Raw genomic sequence first — 22,163 nt, 5'->3', positions numbered from 1 at the left:
CCCTGGGAGCAGGATCAGGCCCAGGAGGCTGTACACTTCCAAGGCGGCAGCAGAGCAGCCACAAAGTTACCTTGGAGATGGAAAGCTTTTAGCGAGGGAGTGATTTCTCCTTTAAAAGCTCTCGGCGCTTGGGGTTTCCCGATGTCCTGGAAGGAACAATTAAGGTAGCGGTTTCTTTTCCCCGCTCCTTTATTTCATGATTAGTTTCATAATCTCCAATAAAGCAGCGTGAAGTGCTACACCCTTTCCCAACAAAGCGGGTCATCACTCTCAGTCAGCGTTTCCAGCATCGCGCCTCTTATTCCGCCCGTACCCAGCGCGTACTCGCGGGACGTGCGTGCACATTCTCAGAGGGGGCCAGGGGGATGCGTGGGCGTGGGTCCACGTCGTCCCCGCGGGCGGGCGCCAGGCACCCCTGTCTACGGCCCTGTGGGCCGCAGGGCGCCGGCACCCCGGGCCGGCGGCCCCCCCCCCGCCCCGCGGCCGTGGGAGCCCACGGGGGACACGCCGCCCGCGCGCGGTGCGCACTCTGCGCCCGCGGAGTTGCGGGGAGAGTCGCTGCCTCCCTCAGCCCCTCTTCCCTGCCGGAGCCCAGACTCCCGAGGAGGAAAGTGTGCGAAACTGCAACTGAGTGGCGTTGTTGCGCCGGCAGCGGAGGCTGCGTCCCCTGCACGCAGAGCAGGAGCGGAGCTGGGGAAGCAGCTGGAAAATGCCCAGAAATACTTTCACGGCGGTCAAGCCCGGAGATCCCTGACTCCCCTCCTTCCCTCCCCCGCCCCCGCCCCGCTAGCCCCATGGCCTGGCACCCCGCGTAGCCCGGCCCGCGGGCGCGGGGATGTGAGTGTGTGTGCGAGTGTGCGAGAGTATGTGTGTGTGTGTGTGTGCGCGCGTGTGAGTGTGTGTGTGCCGCACCTGCCGGGCGATGCCAGCGGCCGGGCTGCCCGCCGGGGCTGCGCCGCGGCTCGCTCTCCCCGCCGCCGCCGCCGGCCGCCGCCGCTGCCTGCGCTGGGCATGTCTCTGGGGCCGGCGGGGCCCCGGCTCGCTCAGCTCCTCGGCTTATGGACGGCGGCAGCAGCAGCGCTAGCAAGCAAGGGAGCGAGCAACCTGCACCAGGACTGCGCGGAGGAGCGGGAGCCCGCGATGCTTTGGCCTCAGTACTTTTCCTTAGCCTGTCTGGCTAAGCAGGGCCATTGCTGCCGCCGCTGCTGCTGCTAGACACACAACACACACCAACATCAGGAGGGGGAAAAGTAAGGCAGAGAGGAGAAAAAAAAAAAAAAAAATCCCAGGAAGATGGCGCCCACCAAGCCAAGCTTTCAGCAGGATCCTTCCAGGCGAGAACGGTAACACTTTCTCTTTATTGAACCTGCAGCAGCAGCAGCAGCCGCAGCAGCGCCGGGCCGGGCCGGGCCGCCGCCGCCGGGGGCCGGGGCTGGCTGCCATGCCGGGGGTGGGGGGACCTGCCGCCGGCACCCGCCGCTCGCACAGCCGGGCACCGGGAGTTCCTCCTAGTGCGTACCGCCAGCCGCACGCGCACACGCGCGCACACACACACCCCACACACACACACGCACACACACACACACACACACAGGGCGAGCCGCGCAGCAGCAGCCCCACTCCGGCAGCCCCACCGCCGCGGCTTGCCGGAGCCGGTGCTTGGCGGGGCGCGTTGGCGAGCGGGCGCGTGTGCGTGTGTGTGTGTATGTGAGCGGAGGCGGGAGGCCCCCCGGCGCGGCCCCCGCCGCTCGGCGGCCCCGGGGGCGGCGGCGCGCCGCGCCAGGCCCGGCTTGCCGGGCGGAGGGGCCGGCCCGGCCGGTGCGGTTCAAGTGCGGCTAGGCCGGAGCGGGGGGGCCGCGCCGCCCGCTGCGCCCGCGGGGCTGCCCCGGCCCGGCCAGGCCCCCCCGCCCCGCCGCCGGGCGGGCCGCGGGTGCCGGCGCCCCCCGGGGCGGGCAGAGCGGAGCCGGTGCGCGGGCGGGCGGTGCGGCGCTGCGCGTGGCCCGGGGAGGGAGGCGGGGGCCGGGAGGTGGGGGTGTCCCGCTACCCACCGTTTGCTCCGCGGCCCGCCGCCTGCCCCATCCACTCCGGTCGGGGGAAGAGTGCTTGCTGTTACTGCGCGGTGCTGCTGACGCGGGTTGCCCGTAGCGGATTTGTTCTAGTAAAGTGAATCTTTCTAGAAGTGACTGGTAGGAAACAAGAGTACAAGTTCATGTGATGTTACTCGGTGATTCTTACAAAAGTATTCAAAGCTCTGCTGCTACGCTGAGACGAGATGTGTGCCCAGGAGAGCAGCCAGAAGGGCTGGGATGGGCTTCCCCCCCCCCTCCCCCCCCCCCTTCAGCGTTGCAAGTGAACTTGAGGGTGAGGGGTGAGGAAGGTTCCTGGTTAGTTGTAAAAATGGAAATTAACATTTAGACAGCTTTTAAAAGTAGCTGGGTCATGTGTTGCTCGGTTTATATTTCACAACCTAAGTAAGTCTGAAAAATATTTAAACCTGAAGTCCAGGGAATCAGGCGCATTTTAATCTTAATTTCAGACTTATATTTTTTAGTATGATCAGCATTTCTAGTACAACTTCCAAACCCCACAGATTTTATCTAAATAGCTATGCCATTCTTCCTAAGGAAGCAGATTGCCCGGTATCAGAAAACCATACATTTCGTATTTGCCACTGAAGTGTTAGTGTGGCTGTGTTAGATGTATTAGTATTAACTGTTGCACTTTGACAAGGCTATATTGATACGTAGCAGAATTTGGAGATACCTGTAATGGGAAAACAGTGCGTTCTCAGAAGTCAATGCCTTAACTTACAGGTTTTCACCTTCAACTATAAATATTTTTTTAAAATCTCCCTTTCAGTGGCTGCAAAGGCGTTTCTACTGTGTTAGTAACACTTATAGCAGCAGGCTTTTCTCCTGCAGAGTTCTTTGTTGGAAAAACAATTTGTATCAATAAGTCCCGTTCCCCCCCCCCCCCCCAATTCTGCTGTCTTATTTCTGAGAATGGTACTATATTAGTCATAAGTGTATTTGCTAGGATAGCTTCAGTAATCTCTCCAGCAGAAGCATATTTGTGTGCCATTTTGGGAATTTCTCTGAGATAGGAATCTTGAAGATAGAATTAATTTCTAGGGGAAACTTCATAGCCTGTGCATGAGTGCTTTCTTTATCACCTGTCTCCATTTGGCATTCGGAGAAGGTAAATCAAAGTGTGCGATTTGTTATTCTGCTCCACTTGAGAGCTGAACTAAATAACACTTGGTCTGAAATTCTGATTGAAGTTGTAGGAGGATATACTGTATTTAATTTAATGCCCTTTAATAGCATCTTCTTGTTCAGCTCTGATGCTGTCATTTTAAAGGTTGGATCGGAGTAGTTTTTCCCTGTAGGGAGTGGGAGGAGTAATCATTTCAGGGGAAAAAAGTAGTCTAAATTCTTAGAACACTAATAGCCACAAACTTGGCCTAGTGTCCAAGCAGTTGTTTTTTGCCCTTAGGGTTCACTTTGTTATCACTCTTTACGATGCCCTGAACAGTTTAGGTATAAATATTACGTGTAGAAGTTGATGACATTTTTTGTAGCAGAAATAACATCAATCGGTTTGTTCTTTAAAAAAAAAAAGTTTGGGAGAAGGTCGACCAATGCTTTAATAAACAGGCACTCATGTACATTTTATTAAAAGTTATGTAATGTGCTCCTGAAGTCTCGCATGTAACTGTTTATTTAAGCTGTCTTTGTACACATCCTTTCAGCTGCGTGCGCCAAGCTATTTGAAATACAGGAGTATATCAGTTACTTAAGGGGTTTTGCAGTCTCTTCTTAGTTACTACTTCAGTAAACTAGTTAAGATTAAGAATCCTGTAAGTGACCTTTGTGTATATTCTTTGTTTAGTCTTCACTTCCACAATATTTAGGTAGATTGTATTATATTTTTTCAAGCAAGAGGTTAGTGATTACAAAACAAATGTAAAAAGTGTAGTGTCTGATGCAATCAAGCACTTCAACTGTTTTGAAACTTTTTTCACCTGTTTATGTTTTTTAAAGAATGTTTGAAAAGTTACACACTTGTATTTGTTTGTTTTTCTTTTAAACTATGAGTGTTAGCAAATTTTACAGTTACAGTAGCAGTTTAGGGTTTTTCAATTGCGTGGATATATAACCAAGAAAATTAAATAGACAGAAGTGTCATGCATATGATAGGCCAGCATTGATTTGCAAAGCATATCATAATATCGGAGTGCTATTGGTTTAAAGTGAAAGAGAAAAAAACCTTTATTTTGGCATTTCTTTCTAGAGCATGAGCTTAAACATAGCAGTGATAAATGATGATATGCATTGTCTAACACTTGCTTTTATATAAATAGCTCCAGAAGATTGCTTAAATGATAATCGAAAATATGAAATAGGGTGGCCTTCATATCACAAGGCCAAGGGTCTACAAATGGAAAAACTGAAATAATGAAATATTTCCAAGGCAACAGACTGTCAACAAGAACAGTAATGCATGGGCATATCATAGAGCTACCAGAGAGGATATTAGATCTTATAGCTCTAGAGCCAGGAGTTATAATGACCTTTATTAAATAGAGCCCTCCCACATTACAACAATCTTTCTGATTTCTGATTTATGGATTAGCAGTCATACTACTCTTCATAATTTGAAACATTCTCCCACCATATTTGATTTGCTGCATTTTTCTCCACTGGAATCATACATTATTTAGAGCTTACATGAGAGTATTGATCAACAAAAGTTATATTACATATTTTCAGTAACTAATGCGATTCTGAATAACAAGGTTTTGTTTGCAGCACTGTTTCTACATTCTTTAACAGCACAACTGTTTTTTTATTACAAGTTATATCCAGTTAGCTCATTTTGTACCAATTTAACGGCATTATATTCTAATGCTATATTACAAATAAGTTCTAAATAATTAGAGAGTTTTGTTAACGGATTAATACAGCATCCAGAGCCATAGGTATTTTTAAGAGAAAACTAGGATATATTGTCAACATCCATCTCCTTTTATTAGTGTCTCACTTGAATTTCAGAGTCTAATATACTGGCAGTTTCAAATCACATTTGTTTGAAACTTGGCACACAAGTTGCCAGCCCAGATGGGAATTTTACTGCAAGAGTGATGCAAAACAGTTGTTGAAAATTGACATTCTAGGCATTAGTTTCATCAGTGTCCTTCATAAAAAGTACAATATTTAAATAAATGTTTGTTTTGTAAAACGATCTTTATAACAATACCCTCTTTAGTAGTCTACATTAAAAATGTATGCTAAGATAAGAATTTTGAATAATTGCTACTGCTACTGAAACCATTTTATTAACATTTTGGGATTGATTCTGCTCTCATTGAGCTCAGTAAGATGAAGCCGTTTTACAAATGTGGCAGCATTTCATTTGATATCAATTAAGTAACTGTTTTTTTTAGAATTTAATGTTATGAGTCCATTTCCTGAAATCTCATCTCATGTGAATAAACCTTATGCTCAGCCAGTCCATCAGATTCATTTTAAATTATTGTCACTAGTAGCTCTTGCAGGTGTAGAAGCACTTCATGTTTCAGCATTAGTCACGTTGTTTCAAAATGAATGGAGCAAACTTGTTCTGCAGGATGTCAGCCTGGAAATCTGTTTTTGTATTTTAAGCATAAGATATTTTTAAGGTACGTAGCCAAGACTTGGCATTTTCTCCCCAGTCATTTGTTTCTTTGGTTTGTTTGTTTGTTTATGTCTAATGTTTGGTCTGTTTTTGTTTGGTTTCGGTGTTTTTTTGTTGTGTTTGTGTTTGGTTTTGTTTGTGTTTTTTTTTTAAGAAGCTGCCAAAGATTTATGGCCATGAGAGGAAATGTTTTGAAAATTCATTTCACAATAATTGCATTTTTTCCGAAGAGGCAATTTCTTTCTATGTAATATTTATAAGGCTACTGCATGTTATCTTTAACATACAAAGTCCCATTAGTACGAATGAGGTGCGTGACTTTTTGTTTAATAGGACTTTGCATAATAAGGATAATTTGTAATAATATTGCATTTTACTGGATAAGATGTGCCATAGTAAGAATATAATGGTTGCTGCCATGTTTTATATGACTAGAACATTGTTCTGTGACTAGCTCAAGCAGTAGTTTTGGAATACACAAAGTCCTAGTCAGATGAATAAGACCGTTGTGCCATTGATTTGAGTAGGACTTTGAGTAGAAAAAATATTCAGTAATTTTGTATGCTATAGTAGTATATTACGCAGGACACAGGACAAAGAAGTTACGGTAAGGGTAGGATAGTATTTGTGTCTGTAACTTGGCAGAACTGAACCCTGTCTTTGGGAGAATATTGAGTTCAAGTTGTACCTTAATCTTTAAAAAAGTCCCAAATGAAATTATGCATATAATTAAAGTGTACTACAGAGAATCACAAGCAAGGATAAGAGTATTTTTGCTGTATGATTCAATAGATGTGAATTTGTTCTCTGTGAGATCGCAATGACAAACTTTAACGTACGTAGTGGGAGGAGGAGTGAACTTGGCATCTGTGTGGTATTATTATAAGACGCGAAAGTCTTCAGATTCTCAAATAAAAATGGAGCAGACCTGCAGGAGCTTCTGATCTCAGCCTGCTGCAGCTAGATACTAAGAGTTATGCCAGCCCTCGCCCGGCACTCTGCATGCAGGCGAGAGTCAGGCACATTAAAGAACAAGTGATACGTAAGCAAGAATTTGAAACGGATTACTGAAAGCAGAGTTTTGAAGATTTGTTACAGGTTATTTTCCCAGTCTTTCTTATATGTTGCATTTTGGACTTTCACTCTTCGGTCGTATCTTGCGGTTTGTTTGTTCTAGGGAACTTCTCACTGATGTCATTAATGTCTTTAATATTAATACTGAGTATTTCTGTAGATATGTTTCTTTATATAGCTTAGTGTGCTTCAAAAGGTCTGTAAACACTGTTCTACACGTTTTACTGATGAGATAGTTACGCACAAAACATTTTTGAGAACTAGCAGAAGATGTTAATGTTAGCACTAGGAATAAAATTCCAGCCCCCATTTTGACTGTGTATCCAAAGATTACCCTGCCTTCGTTAGAGGGATTTACATTTCTTTTACAGGCAAAACCTCCACTGAAATAAAGTGCTTTCAGAGAACGGCTTGATTGCAATTTAAAATTAGCTGTTAGCTTGATATATAATAGAAGTTCAACACTTATGTTAAATAATTTAAGTGGAAAAGTACTGTTCCATTACCTGCAGGCATGTTAGGTTTACATATGTATATAGTGAACTTACGGGATATGGTCTGAATAATATGTATGTATGTAATCTACAATAATGTCCCTGGGGCTTGGATTTTCTGAAGAGCCTATTGGATTTAGGCATCCAACACATACTGCATTTCAGTGAAATATGGACACCTAAATCCTATATAAACCCCTTTTAAAATACTTGCCTGGGAATTTTGTCTCCAACAGGAATTTAGAACAGGCTTCATTAAACATTACATTGTTTTAAACTGAATTTTATTGAGTAATGAATAGTCTTTGAACAGTCATTTTGGATTAAACCCTAAAGGGTTATAGTTTTGCTGGAATTTAGGCACAGGACTGATACATTTATGTTATGATGGGGAGGGGGGGATTTTTTTCCTTTTGCTTACACGTCATGTTTGAAAGTCATGTGCAAATTCACGTTTATGATCGGTTTAGTCACAGCCTAGGTTTATATGAGTTAGGTGGCTCAGAATTGTCCTGCCAAAGCTGTAATTCATTTTGTAAAACTGTAACCTACCAAATTTTAGAGGAATGCTTATTAGAAAGCTGTTTTTTCTTAGTGATGATGGGAGGCAGAATTTGTTACTTTGTGGGAAAAAAAATGTAAGTGGGCAGTCTTTACAGGTCAAGGTTGAGGTCAGTAGGAAGAACGGAGTGACTGAATCTGTACAGTCTTGGCAGCAGGATTAAAAAAGGAAAAAACATCTTAAAAAAGAGAATAGCTGCCAGTAGTACTTATCCTTCAACCTTCACAGCCACAAAAAAAAAGTAGCTGATTTTCATTTGTCTGACTGTTGTTAGATGTAGGATTGGCATGTTTGCTTCACTTTTGCCTAAATTACTAACAGTATGGACAGGAGGTTCTCAAAAACCCCCAACTGCCTTGTAAAAAACCCCAAACTCTTTTCTCTTGGTAAGTAACAAACAGAAGATGAACATAAAAAGAGAAACAAATGCTTTGGGCTAATTTATTTATTCATTCTTTCTGAGTTGGTGTTCAGTTTTATAACAAAACTTGCATTTCTTGTGGAAAAAGAAAAGTACAGTAATTTTTTTCAATGGCTGAATGAGCTAGATAAATGGTACTCAAGTAGCAGTGTTTGAAGGATCCAAGTAGTTTACTAAAGTATCTTAATTAATTGGATGTTCACTTTAATACTGAGGTTGCCTGTTTGTAGGCAGTGCTCTGTAACAAGAACATATATTTGATATGTAAATGAGATATATGATTTGAGAAGGACCATTTTTATTCAAGATCTATTTTTACTAAACAACTGTTTTGGATTAACAGACAACAAGAAATAAACGGAGGTGACAGAAAATACAGACTTCAGATGAGAAGCGTGATAGAAAAGACAGCAGATTCCAGATCTTTCAAACATATATGCTGTTCCTTTTATCAATCACTCTACTTACACTCAAATATCAAAACTAAGAGGTGCTGTCTTTCCTTTTATTCCTTTGTTAGCAGACAGAGAAATGCTTCTTTACAGAATTGTGATTTGGAAACTCTTATTCCATGCTTTTTGAGGGCAATTTTTCAAATTTTGGTTTTGTATCACTTCTCAAGACCAGAATAGGAGACTGCAGGATGTAGCAAACACTGCAAATCCCCTCTTCTTCCCCAAAACATTATTTGACATACTGAATGTGCATCTTTAGGGACATCCAGTATTTAGATTCTGGATTTAGGAATCCTTTCTGGGTGAGGTGGTGGGGTTTGGTTTGGGTTTTTTTTTTGTTTCTTAATATTTTTGTGATACTACTGTAAAATTCATGACATTTTTTTTCTTGTGGCAATCATCATATATTACAATATCTGTTCACTTTGAATAGGAACAAACCCCAAAATGATTAAGGGAAAAAGTGTCTTTTAACTGACAGAGAATGGCAGAATATTCCACCTGAAAAGCAAAATTAGAATTTTTCTATATTTATTCTGCTTGTTACTAATTGTGGGGAAAACTTTAAAAGATTTCCACTTGTATACATGTATATTGCAAAGTGCAGGCATATATTGTATGTTAGACAGACACAGTATATGTATTTGCTTGAAAGGAAATAATGCTAGTTGATTGTCTTCAGCAAGCTATAAATGTCTTACTTTAGATAAAGTTAAATGTAAATACGTGCATTGGAATGGCGATTTTTTTTCCTCTAATGCTGTGAGGGAAAAGTAGGCTCATCCTTTTTTTGCACATTTTTATTGTTCTGTGTAAATGTAATTTGTTAATCCTGTGAAATTTGTCATAGATAAATTTGCTTGGATTATCTTGTCACCACCGTATCTGCATTCTTTTGTTCATTGCTTATTCATAATTTAACAGTCTGGCAGTGAGCCTTTTTGGGATGCTCACAAAAGATATATGACCTCTACCAGCTGCTACTATAACCTGCAGAATGCACAGCAAGACATTAGAAACGTGAGGATTCCTCTACTGATTAAAGTGCTCTTCATTTAAACAGTCTGTTCATAAGAATCTCAGGAATCTTTGTGGATAGCAGTTTTGATTTTTCTTTTCTCACAAAATTAGTTCTAACATTTTTTTTTCCCCCGAGTGGGAAAACTAACATTGAATCTTAAGATGGTGGTGCTTTGCTTTCAGATGGACTAATGGAAATTAAATCCCTCATTATATATGCATACGTATACATAAGTGTGCATGTGAATATACACATTTGCATATATCTCTACCGATTTCTACCTATGCGCGTACGTATATATGTATTTCCTGCGATTTTACAGTGGGAGAAATTAGTGCCCCTGTGTGTTATTTTAAAACTAACTCTTCTATTAGGATATTTTTCAGCACATATTATTATCCAGTACTAATTTACAGAAGAGATGTCTGCTTTAACACTGCTTTAGCCCTAGCTTCTTACAGATTGTATTGTGTAAATACTCAATATTATACAGTACACGGAAGACATTAAATAGAATGTTACTTGAAGTGTAACAACATTTTAGATTTTCATTATTCTCCCAACTCAGTTTAGCATATAAATTTTTTCCCCTTTTTACTTTTTTTTTCTTCTTATCTGCACATCAGCTTGTGAGTAATGGCTAGTTTTTACCTCCCCTTTGTGCTGGCACATGATTATAGTTCAAAATAATTCATTGCTAATCCATGCAGTATTGGTTCATCTCCATCACTCTGTTTTGTGATTAGAGCCTCAGGCCTGTGAGAACATCCTTCTGCACAGTTTTCTATCCTGATTTTCTTTGACTGCAACCCATATTTTAAATAGTTCTGGCGCTACTGTTCACCTACCAATCCTTTTGCATTTTTCAAAAATATATCAATTACAAGAAATTAATATTTTGGTGGGGTTATTTTTCAAGGGTTTATGAAAAATACCTGTTTTCCACTGCAGTAAGTCTCCAGCAGTGGTGTATATAGGTCTTGGTTCATCTCAGCCGATGATGGAAATCTGACTTGAGTTTCTCATTTTTCCGTAGCGGTCTGAATTTCCTGTGTACTTATTTACATTAGGTGCCTCAAGAAGTCCAGAATCTTAAAAAGAAACACCGTGTCTTTTTGAAACAGGCTATAGTACAATCGTAACTACAGTCTTGTCAGTTTTAACACAACATTTCAAACGGAGCTGGTGTAAAATAAAGCTGAAGGAGAAACTTTTAAAATATATAGGTCCTGATCCTGCTATGATCGCTCTGGTTGAAGTCACTGTTTATTGGGTCAGATATGAACTGATACGATGGTAGAGCTGGTCTTATATGATATAATGATATCGTACCTTGATCAGATTTAAATTCAATATTTCCAGATTATGAAGCAAATCCATCATTTTATTTTACATCAAATAATGCTAGTTTTATGAGAAGGTCATCTAAAAGATTTTTCAAGACTTTGTTTCAGCATTGAGTAGTCCTGTGTTGCTTTTAATAATTACTTTCATCTCATTGTAGCCGTGTGTTTGAAAGTGTAGGTCAATAAGGATGATCGCATTCAGAATTTCATGATCTGTGTAGTGGAACAAATTGAAAGCAAAGCCTGTATCAATCACTGTGAAGGGAGGGTTAATTGTTACTGCTTCTCAAGCCTCTGGACAGATAAACCAGTAATGAAATACTTATTGCTCTGATATGTGAATGGTTAAGGATGAAACAATGGAAACAGAAGCAGTCTTCAAAGATAGCAAAAAAAAAGCAAAGAAAAAAGAATAATCTGGACTAAAGTAAGATACTGTATATGCTGTATATTAACGTTTTAAAAGCAATTTTTTTTTTTAATCCAATACAGCCTTCTAGTAGTGATGTAAGACAGCAGAATGTGTTAGGTTTCTAAAGTAAATATAAGATATGAATTTAAGAGCTTTTATTATGCAAACAATTTAAAATGGTGTACATGAAGTCTGGACCTTACATAAAAGTAACATTTCTAGCATTAAGTGTTTTGTTTTTTCTTTTCTTTGTTTTTCATTTGTGGTACTGTTAAGTGGTTTGTTTTTTTCTTTCTTTAAAAGCACAGCTGTATTTGCTAAATCGAATATGATTTGTTTTCTTGTGAAGTTGTTTTAAAGCATTTTGTCTACAGCTAACCAGGACTCTAACAGAGTGTTTAAAGATAGAAGCAGCAAAATAACTATGAGTGCAAAACCAAATTATGATATTACAGTAAACATTTAACTATTTCTAGAACGTGAACTTAACATTTTAAACATCTGTTAGTTACTTATATGTTGAAATATATGCAAAAATATTTAGCCAAATTGAAGTCTTAGGCCCATGACAATCATCTCAACACAGTGGGTAGTTCTGAAAATTAATGAGAATGATAATACTGTAAAGACTGTTCCAGAGTTTGCCCAAATTCATTATCTAAGACTCTTGTTAAGAACATCTCAAAGAATTTTAACCAGGAAAATATATTAATGGTTCAAAAGCATTTTTCAAAACGGTGATTTGTAAAAGTATAATGGAATTATATATGCAAGGGCTATAGTTAGAAACACAAATAACACAGGAGCAGTACATTATGAAGGAACATTTTCCAATAGCTAGAGTAATTGGCTTTGATTTTGTCCATAGGTGTCAAGCTTTCCTTATCGATTTATATTTTGGGACAGAGGAAATGAAAAAGTGACAGCAACTTACAAAAAAAAATATTTTTGACTCTTTGTTAGTTACTTAATGAGGCCTATAGCTGCTTAAAAGCTAAGTAAAGTAATTAATAATTTTAGAACTGGTGTAAATGTCTTTTAGACAATCAAAAAGCACTTTTAGGAGGAAGGGTGATGAGACACATCTTTAGATTTCTCTTCAGAATGTTAAGAATTTCCTGTTGCCTGTTTCCTGATGGGATTGACGCAGCTGTGTATCATATGGAATGAAAGAGGAACAGAGTGCCTGACTTTGTTTTATGCAAGTCCTTTATTTAAGAAAATGTTTGTGTTGATTTTGCCATTTTTTTAACAGATCACTGATATGAATGCTGTACACAAAATTATCCAAGTGGGAGCTAATGATAATTAATTTATCTATTTTCTAAGGGACAGAAAATTTTAAAAACTAAAATATATTAGTTAAGATTTTTTTTTCTTTTTTCTTTTTTTTTTTTCTGTGTGCAATGAAAAAGAAAGCAGAATGCTTGGAAGATTACTATGTCATTTCCATTTGTATTTTCAGAAGTCGTTGATATATAGAAGCGTGTGTGAGTATGCGTATGTGCATGTGTACTCATTGGAAAACAAATCAGCTTATAGAGTTTCTTACTCATTTTGGCTGTTGTGCAATCTGTAGCACATCTCCAAAACAGTTTTCATGGGAGATGTGAATGCAAAATAGAGAGGAATGGGAGAATTCGATATGATTTTTAAACAGTAATTTTGATCTAGACTGCCCCACTTGATGGACAGATTCTTTGGAAAGAATTCAGGATGGGAAACTGTTTTAATAAAAATTTTCAGTTATTTCTTTCTTTGATGAGGGAAAGCTTAGCAGAAGGTGGCTAACCGATCTGGGAAATGGGTGAGGAAAAGGAGATGAAGATTCGTAGCAGTGGGGCCACCCTTCCACTTGTAGCCCAGTTCCTGGTAGAGTCAGGAGCTGTGTCTCATAAAGTTCTGTAATACTCAGTTCCAGTTGGAATTCATAGTACATCAGTCAGTATTATCTTCTGCTCCGAAGGCTGGATAAGGCAAATTTGGTTGCTATACAAAAAGCCCTGGGCATTGCAATCACATGAGTAAAGCAGCAAGATACGGACTTCTAAATCATTATGCAAATTGCACCTTAAATCTTAAGTTTTGATCCTCTCAACCTGTCAGTCAGCTGTGAAGACAGTTGGCCATGTCCCTGTTCTTTTTGCCCTGTGACTTCTTGGCAAATGTACTCTTTCGGCTGGCCTTGGATACTTCGATCACTTCTTCAGTGTATCTTCTGGAGGATCTTTCTCATTCGCTATCTAGCTTTGTGTGGGAGTTCTGCAACGTGTTGTCTCTCAGCCGCCCCCTTTTTTTTCCTTATTCTGCTCTTCGTCTTTGCATAATCTTATGTGGAAACACAATTCAAGTATCATCTCTTTCCGGATGATTCATAGGCTCATAGTATTTCTAGCTAAATGAAAATGCAGTCTTGCTTCTCTGTCATCTCCTTTATTGCCTAGCTTAGATTCCCTTAGCCAAAACAGACCTCCTATAGTTCCTTCCAAGACCTCCATTTACTTTTTGGGATAATGCTGCCATATTGCCTGTTAGGTCCATAATTTAGCAGTCTCACTGATACAGACCTCTCCCTCATAGCTTAGCAATTAAAAAAGCAAGTAGAATATTTGGTACTAGTAGGAAAGAAATAGAAAAGCAAACAGAAAACATGAACGTTGATATAATTATGCAAATCCATAAATCCACAGTGTGTGCAGTCTATGTATTGTGTGTACTTTTCATACCATAATTGCAAAAAGATGTTGTAGTTTGAGAGAAAGGCATGAAGGCTGATGAGATATGTGGAAGGAGTTTTGTCAGAGCAAAAGTTAAATAAAGTAAAATACTTCATCTTGGAAAAGAAATAACTGCGAGGAATTGGCTCTAACATCATGCAAGGCCTCAAGAAGGCAATCGGGGAACATTTATTCATTAGCTCAAATATTATAAGGAGAAGGAAACATCCTGTGTAATTCTCAGGAAACAGTTTTAAAACATTTAACAGAAGTTGTTTTTTTGTTTTTGTTGTCTTGGGGGCTTTTTTGTGTGCTCCTCGTCTCCCCCCCAACATAACATGCAATTGAATAGTGGAATTCCTTGCCAAACGGTGGGTTTTTAGAGGTTAAAATATGAACAGTTTAAAAAATGAATCAGGCATTCCTCTATTGTGTCTCTGAGGAGCCATTAAATGTGACAGTGATGATGCAGCTCCAATTCAGGAAGTTTTTACACAGCTGACTGCTGGATGCTGACATGGGATATGATGGAAAGGAACACTCTTTCTAGGACTTTTTTTTTTACGGACCTGGTATAAGTGTTCTGTTTTGTTCTTACGTTCTTTGCATTCAGACTACATCTAAGTCTTGCAGGCCTTTTTTGCCTAACATCCATGCTGTATGTGTTTTCCTGCCTGCTCTTCAGCTGAATGCTCATCCTCACTACCATTGAGGATTATTCTTTCTCCAGTCATATCTGTCCAGAATCCTCTTACAGAGATCATTTACAGAGTGACAGACTGTCACTCTGACCATGTCTTTTTATATCCCGACTGGCCTCCCTTCTGTGGTGCATGAAATATTAGTGACTTGCCCTAAGTTCAAAACCTTCTTCACCCATCTGTGTCTTACCATTTCTCTTTGTCAATGTTTGCCTTCAAGTTATAACACCAGCCCCGTTGGCCGTGCACTATATTTGCAAACACGCATTTATTTGATACTTTATGCTTGGACTAGTATTCCTTTGTAACCTCATCTTTTAAGTTCATATCTCTTCCCAAGACGTTCCTTACCTGAAATGCCTACAAAAGCATGACACCATCAAGCTACTTCTAACAAGATATCACGTCTTGTGATGCTAGCAGTTGTTGTCTTATTGCTTCCAAATAGTTTCCTGTCTCTTATCTTGTACTTGTGCTGCAAGATTTTGGAGGCTAGGGATAGGGATTTTGTCCTTTGTTGCTTGATTACCTAGTGTTAATACTACAGTTACTGCTGCTTATCTGAATATTTTTGTCAGTAAAAAAATATTTCATGTATTACCAGTCTTTACTTTTCTGTGTGCTTGGTTGATCTGGGAAACTGAGTGCCTGTAAGAGGAAGTGATGTCTTTTAGTGGGCTGGGGCACGAAAAGCTTTTATGAATTTCAGAGGAGACCGGACAAATTAATGTCTGAGAAATCCACTGAATGTTACTGAACACATATCTGTCTGAGGAAGTGCCCGCACTGAAAATGATGGGAGACTGTGGGTACCTATCATATATGCTGTCACTGTTTTTATGTTGTTCCTTGCAACTGCTTTTGGGGATTGTTGGAGGTGGGATACAGTAAACACTGGTGTGATCCAGTATGCCTGTTCTTACATTGTTGTGTAAGATCTTTCTGGAAACTGTAGCAAGTCTCTTTAGTGATTCTCTCTCAGAAAACTGTTGGAGAAAATGGCCTTAGCTAAGTAGTTTTGACTAGTGTTCTTTTCAGCACATTTCGTGAGTGCATATGAGATGTGTTAGTTACACAGCTTAATTACACTGCTCCATAATGTGTTTTTGTCTCATGTTGATATGACTACTTGATGATCTTAGAGGTCTTTTCCAACCCTAATGATTCTGTGATTCTATGACTAAGAAGGACCTTATTTGGACATCATACCATATGATCCCTTGAAAAAAACCCCCGAATAGTCCCTGCTTTGAAGATGTCATGGTTTAACCCCAGCTGGCAACTAAGCATCACACAGTTCATAATTTTAATTGCTGTTTATTTTTCATTTGTTGGAAAGGGTTTTCTGTAACCTAGTAGTTAATTTTACACTCATATTTGAAGTTTGATTTTTTTACCATCAAGCAAAGTGCATATTAAACAGGCTGAATTCAGTAAAATTAAACGCTTGCATATTATTTTGCTTGTTGAAACCCCAATAGCATAAAATTAATTGGGTGATGACTTGAACATTGTAATGAACACGTGTGAACGTCAATGTGTATTATACTTTTAAACTGGGTTGCAATCTATTTTATAGATGCTAACAGTAAGCAAAAGCAACTAGTAGTGATATGGACATTAGTTTAAAGGGCATATAGTTGAAGTATGTATTGATAACTTTTGTCAAAGGTATGTAATATCAGTCCCCATATAGTTCATGTCTTTCCGTCATTTTTGGAGAAAGAACTCATTCATAGTATCTGTTTTCATAAATATGTAAGTTGCATACTAGCAGAGATAGGTTATCATGTGTGTAAATTTAATTAATTATTAACAAGTATTTGAACTCATCTTTTGCTGTTATATCAGTGTAGACTTGGCACTATTGCAAAGGCTTCAGATTTATTGAGGTAGCAGCAGGTATACAGTTTGCACTTTGTAAGTTCCTCTAGCTTGAAATAGTTCCTCTCGTATTGATTTGTTTAAGGAAGGGGAGGGGTAAAATAAATTGATTGTGGAATGCTGTTCATCAGAAGGTTGATATCCATACCTGATTGTATAATGAAGATTTGATAAGCAGATCTTGAATCAGGAGGAGAGATTTGGAGAGTTCCAGGAGGGGAAATTGAAACTCAGGTGGCCACATTTCCTGGGACCTTAAGAAGGAAAATGGTGCTGGTGTTCTAGAAAAACATGGTACTAATATGACTGTGTAGACTTCTGAATGAGCTAAATGCAACTCAGAAGCCTAAAGGAAGGAGAGTGAAGGGAAGCTTGATTTGTTACACAGCATATTTAGAAGAGGAGGGAACAGCCTGATTTATTTTTAGGTTTGAATGTGTATCACGGTCCTGAACAGGGCCTGGGCTTACCGTTTGATGTCATGAGAGGCTTAGACTATGACTTGCTTCGAATCACCGAACAGCTGAGGTTGGCAGGGACCTCTGGAGATCATCTAGTCCAACCTCCCCTGCTGAAGCAGAGTCAGCTAGAGCAGGTTGTCCAGGACTGTGTCCAGTTAGGTTTTGCATATCTCCATGGATGGAGATTCCACAATGTTACTGACCAGCTTGTAGTGTTTGACCACCTCATGACAAAAAGGGTTTTCCTAATATTTAGTTGGAGTTTCCTGTGTTCCAGCTTGTGTCTTTGCCTCTTGTCCTACACCTGTACACCTCAGCAAAGGGTCTGGCTCCATCTTCTTTGTAATGTTCCACTAGATAGCTGTAGACAGAAATGAGAGCTCTCTTTCACCTGCTCTTCTTATGGCTGAAGAAGTCTAATTCTCTCAGCCTGTCCTGGTGCATTATGTAGTGCAGTCCTCATGTGTCTTGGTGGCCTGGTGCATTATGTAGTGCAGTCCTCATGTGTCTTGGTGGCTTTCTGCAGTGGCTTGCTCCAGTATGTCCCTGAATTTCTTGTACTGGAGAGCGTCAAACTGGGCTCCATACTCCTGATGCAATCTCACAAGTGTTGTAAAGAGAAGGGCGCCTGCTGCGTACAGTTCTAGTTAATACAGCTCAGTAAGCGGTTGGCTGCCTTTGCTGCAAGGCTGCACACTGGTAAGGTCCACCACAGTCCTAAGATCTGATGTTTCTTTTTGAGTAGACCAACTCTAAAATTATAGAGCCTTCCATCAGGAAACGCTAGTTTTACGGATGTTAGTGGAATATAGTAAATTTGAATGTGAACATTATGACAAAAACGTTAAGGGGGGGTCAGTAACAGCAGCGATTTTGGGTGGCTGAGCAAACCCTTATTAAAGGATATACCACAGCAGGCGGTCAATATTCAGCTATGATCAAGTTTGTTATATATGATACTGAATACTGTGATTCAGGAATTCTGTATTGAGTTTAAGGGATAGAAATTCACCAGCAATGAGACAGTGGGAGTCAACATCTAGGACAGAAAGTTTGAATCAGATTGTTTTAAAATGTTGGGGATCATAATAGATACTAAGATTATGGCTGTAGCACAGTCCAGAGGTAATAAGCATCAGTTATTTTCTAGAGGGAAAAATCCCAGGAAGTTACTAATCAGGAGTCTGGTTTTATATCCAAAATGATGCAAAACTATTCTAGGAACTGTAGAATTTTGTTTGTTCCTTTTATACTTAACATTGTGAACCAAATTAATGAGAAATGGAAGCATGCTATAGACATTCATTAGCATCCGTGATTCAGGCTGAAATAAGTGTCTGCATATTTTTTTAATTGCTCATAAGCCATGCCTTGAGCATCAATAGGTCTCCTGCCACCTGAGATTTTTTTATAGTTACTACATGTATATCCCTAGGTATTCTGGAAGAAACCAAGGAAGTCAGTTCTATATTGCAGGCAATAGGCAATTTGACATAAATGAGAATTTCTCAGAGGTCCACTGACACTGGATCTTGATAAAGTGGACAATTAACAGTAGGAAGAAAAGTTTTACTTCCATAAGAAATAGGTACATGAGAAAACTGCAAATAACTTTTAAAAGCTCATGAAACTTGCAGCTACTGACATTTGGGTTAGCTGTGTCTGATGTGTCTCTAAGAGCTATGCAATGCTTCAAGAATGGAAAAAATAGGATTAAATATTACAATTTCCCTTCATGGTGCAGAAATACACCATGTTTGCACTACAGAAATGCACAAAATAAAGTGGAGTGGCTGAATAATTTTTAACAAGTGCTTCCAGACATTAGAAAAGAGTTCCTGTGAACATCCAGCACTTCAAAGCCTGTTTTTTCCACCAGTGTTGCAGTTCGTGTTGACGCCTATTACTGACCTGGAAACAGTATTCCTGTAAGGAAAAGAAATCCTGGTGCTGTGGGAGCAACAAGCTGCTGAAGAAATGCTTCCTGCTCAAATGGGCAGCATAGAGTCTCAAACATTATTTATAAGGGGAACATTTTATTCTTGAAGTGGATCATAAAGGATTACAGTGGCTGTAGAACATGAAAGACCACTACTCATATAATTAGGCAGTGTTTTACTCTGCAGTCATATGATTTCACTTCTCAGCATAAAACATGTTATAGCACTGGCTTGCATGTCTGGTGCTTGTTTCTGTCCTTAACAGTTGAAGCACTGTGCTTGTGTGTGTGGGAGGGCAGAGGGCTGAAAAGAAGGAAAGAAATTCTCAGGGCAAGCTGACCTTGGTGAATAAGGAAATGTCTTCATGGAGAAGAGACGCTGTTTACTAAAGGACTGGACTTCGTTTGTGGAGCAGAGGATCCTGAATGTAATCCCTGAGGTGGAGAGTTTCCTTCTTCTAAGTAAAAGTATTACGAAGTATTATGGAGTATTACAGAGTTGTCTGGAGCTTTTTCTAGAAAGACCAGGTCAGAGGTACTGCAAATTTATTCCTGTAACATGATGGCTGGATTGAGGGTAGAAAGGGAAGGTCTCTTTGATCTGCAGAAAGAAAGAAAGGAATGTTAGTCAGTGGGGGTAGCATTGTGTCTGGAAAGCTTTTTAGCCTCTTCGTGGAATTATTCAGGGCTGTATGTGGTGTGGACACTTCTCCTTGCTTCTCCTCTTGATCCCATGAGCAAAATATATCCAATGTATCATGACAAAGGTATATCTGGCCATGCAGTGAGAGCGCATATATGCTTCAGGTCGAAGCTCAAAGGCTGTGTGCCTGTCTCTTTATGTTCCAAGATGGGGCACATTAAGTGACCAGGGTGGGGGTCTTATTGCTCTCCCTGTTCTTAAGGAACCCCAGACATGGACAAGGACAAGGTTGTAGGTCAGTTGAATGGTTTGGTAAACTTGATTGCTGTCCAGGTATTGGAAACTTTAAGCTCTCTTATTAATGAAGGTGAAGGCAGGAGGCAAGATTTGGCCTACTACATTTTATCACAAAAGTATTATTTTGTTAAAAAAATGGAAAGCGGGATTTGTAAAGTACTGCCTGTTTCTCCATCAAGGCAACTGGACAGAAGAAGGTGGGGGTGGCTGACCAGGCTTTACTCCAGGGAGCAGAAGCAGGACAGAGTGCAAACAGGAGACCAGGCCTTGAACACTCATTGGTGCCCAGCGGTTGGTGGTTTATAGATGATACTTTTCACTTTGGAAGGTAAAATATACTATAATCAAAAGCTGTAATAAGCACCTTTAAAAAGAAAAGAAAATAGGTGTGCTTTCATGCTTCTTATGATTCCATGCTTGTCATGACTTTTAAACTGGAGGGAGAAACCTGAACTCTCTTACAGGCGGACATTACAGGCCCAGCTCCCTGTTTGTAAATAGAAGCGTATCGTGCAGGGCAGCACATGATATAGTACTAGTTTTATTTCATTTGTAAAATTAATTCACAACAGAGTAAATTAAAACAATAATGCAGTTTCACCTATGTAGATACCTCATCTGAACAGGTATTTTTTCATTGCTTTCCTTAGTCAAATACTAGTGGTGGTGAAGTCAATGGCAACATTCCCATTGACCTCAGTAGGATCAGATTTTATCCTTCTTTCACTGATAAACTTGGAAACATTGGACAGAAGAGGTAGGCTTAATTTAATTGTCAGTCATCATCATCATCATTATCATCATCAGACGTGCTAGGAGTTGTTGATCTTTACTTCCTACTGGAAACCATGAGATTGTAGCTGCAGGCGATGGCACAGAGCTGGTTAAACTAAGGCCGCCTTTAACAAAAGAACAGGTGTTTTAAGAAGTCGTCATATGGATTTAGAGAACACTGAAACTGCTTTATAGTATTTAAAATATATGGAAGCTATCAAGCTGCTGGAAACTTTCTGCAAGAAACTATAGATTCATCATTAAAATGACACTGCACAAACCACTTAATAAAGTGCTAATAAGACGTTAAAAAAAGTGTGCTTTGTAATGATATCTGAGATATACCTGTCTTAATGAGATTGTTTTAAGATCAAATATTGACAGATGCATTTTTAACAGTGTTTGAAATTGTGTCAAACTTGAAATTTATTGCCCCTGGAGAGCCCTTAAAATCTTTTTTTCTAGGAAACTGTTAGTATAAAGTAATGGATTCTGAGAGATGAAATTTGAGTATTTAATGAAGAGAAGATCTCATTTTTGCATAGGGACAGCAGCTTTAAAACCATAGAATTTTGAATGCTTGGAATTGGGTTTTTACCTCTGTGGTGTGATTCAGTAAAAAAAGTAATAGTCACTATACATATCACCACATCAGATTTTTTAAGATAGTGTCATCAGCTGCTTTGCTGACACATAGAGGGTGTTAATGGATTTTATTTATTTGAGCTCTTATTGAACTATGGATCATTATTTGTTCACAGAGATAGCAAAATAATTAGTTAAGAAAATGTAGTGCTGAAATAACATACAGCTAACTTTTGGTGAAGTTATACGACTTGTGTAGAACTGAGCTAGAAATGTAATGGTAAAAAGATAAAATTATCACTCTTGATCAAAGAGAATCTATAAAAAGTAGTTCGCTGGCTGCTTCTTTATAAGGAGAAGGTTATAAAATTTTTGAAGCAGACTGAAGCTCTACGTTTAGGAAAATATGGCTATAACATATGTAAACAAATCCTATCAGTTGTTTTGTGTTTAGTGCAAAGTTTTTCATTTCTCAAAAAACCTGCAACTCATATACGTGTTTTCACATATTCAAGTTTTCTGGTTAAGACTACATAAGTTAAGATGGATAAATAAATATATATAATATGTACTAAAGATACATGTATAAGTAAAGGGAGTACCTGTGTAAGAGATCCAGCTATTAACAACGGCAAAGAAAAATAGTAGTAAGTCCATCACAAATAATTCCACAAAGCTTCTCTTAAAGGATGTGACTCCGT

The 22,163-nt window shown here is 39.6% G+C and overlaps 1 protein-coding gene across 6 annotated transcripts in view; it reads left to right on the top strand.

Annotated features, from left to right (window-relative positions):
• Positions 1 to 548: 548 nt before the first annotated feature.
• The window catches only part of NPAS3 (neuronal PAS domain protein 3), a gene marked incomplete at its 3' end in the record, with an annotated part of 626,985 nt that continues 605,370 nt past the window's right edge, over positions 549 to 22,163 (top strand). For all 6 annotated transcript variants that reach the window (XM_082000663.1, XM_082000664.1, XM_082000662.1 and 3 more), the window contains exon 1: positions 549 to 1,343. In XM_082000663.1, the coding sequence (XP_081856789.1) occupies positions 1,294 to 1,343 (50 nt within the window). In that variant the 5' untranslated portion in view covers positions 549 to 1,293. The remainder of the gene's footprint in view (positions 1,344 to 22,163) is intronic.

This window comes from Phaethon aethereus (genome assembly GCF_964289735.1).
Source record: "Phaethon aethereus genome assembly, chromosome: 5".
In the NCBI taxonomy this organism is placed as follows: domain Eukaryota; kingdom Metazoa; phylum Chordata; class Aves; order Phaethontiformes; family Phaethontidae; genus Phaethon; species Phaethon aethereus.
Note: the sequence above shows the minus strand (reverse complement) of the source record. Positions and strands in the feature narration are given on the sequence as shown.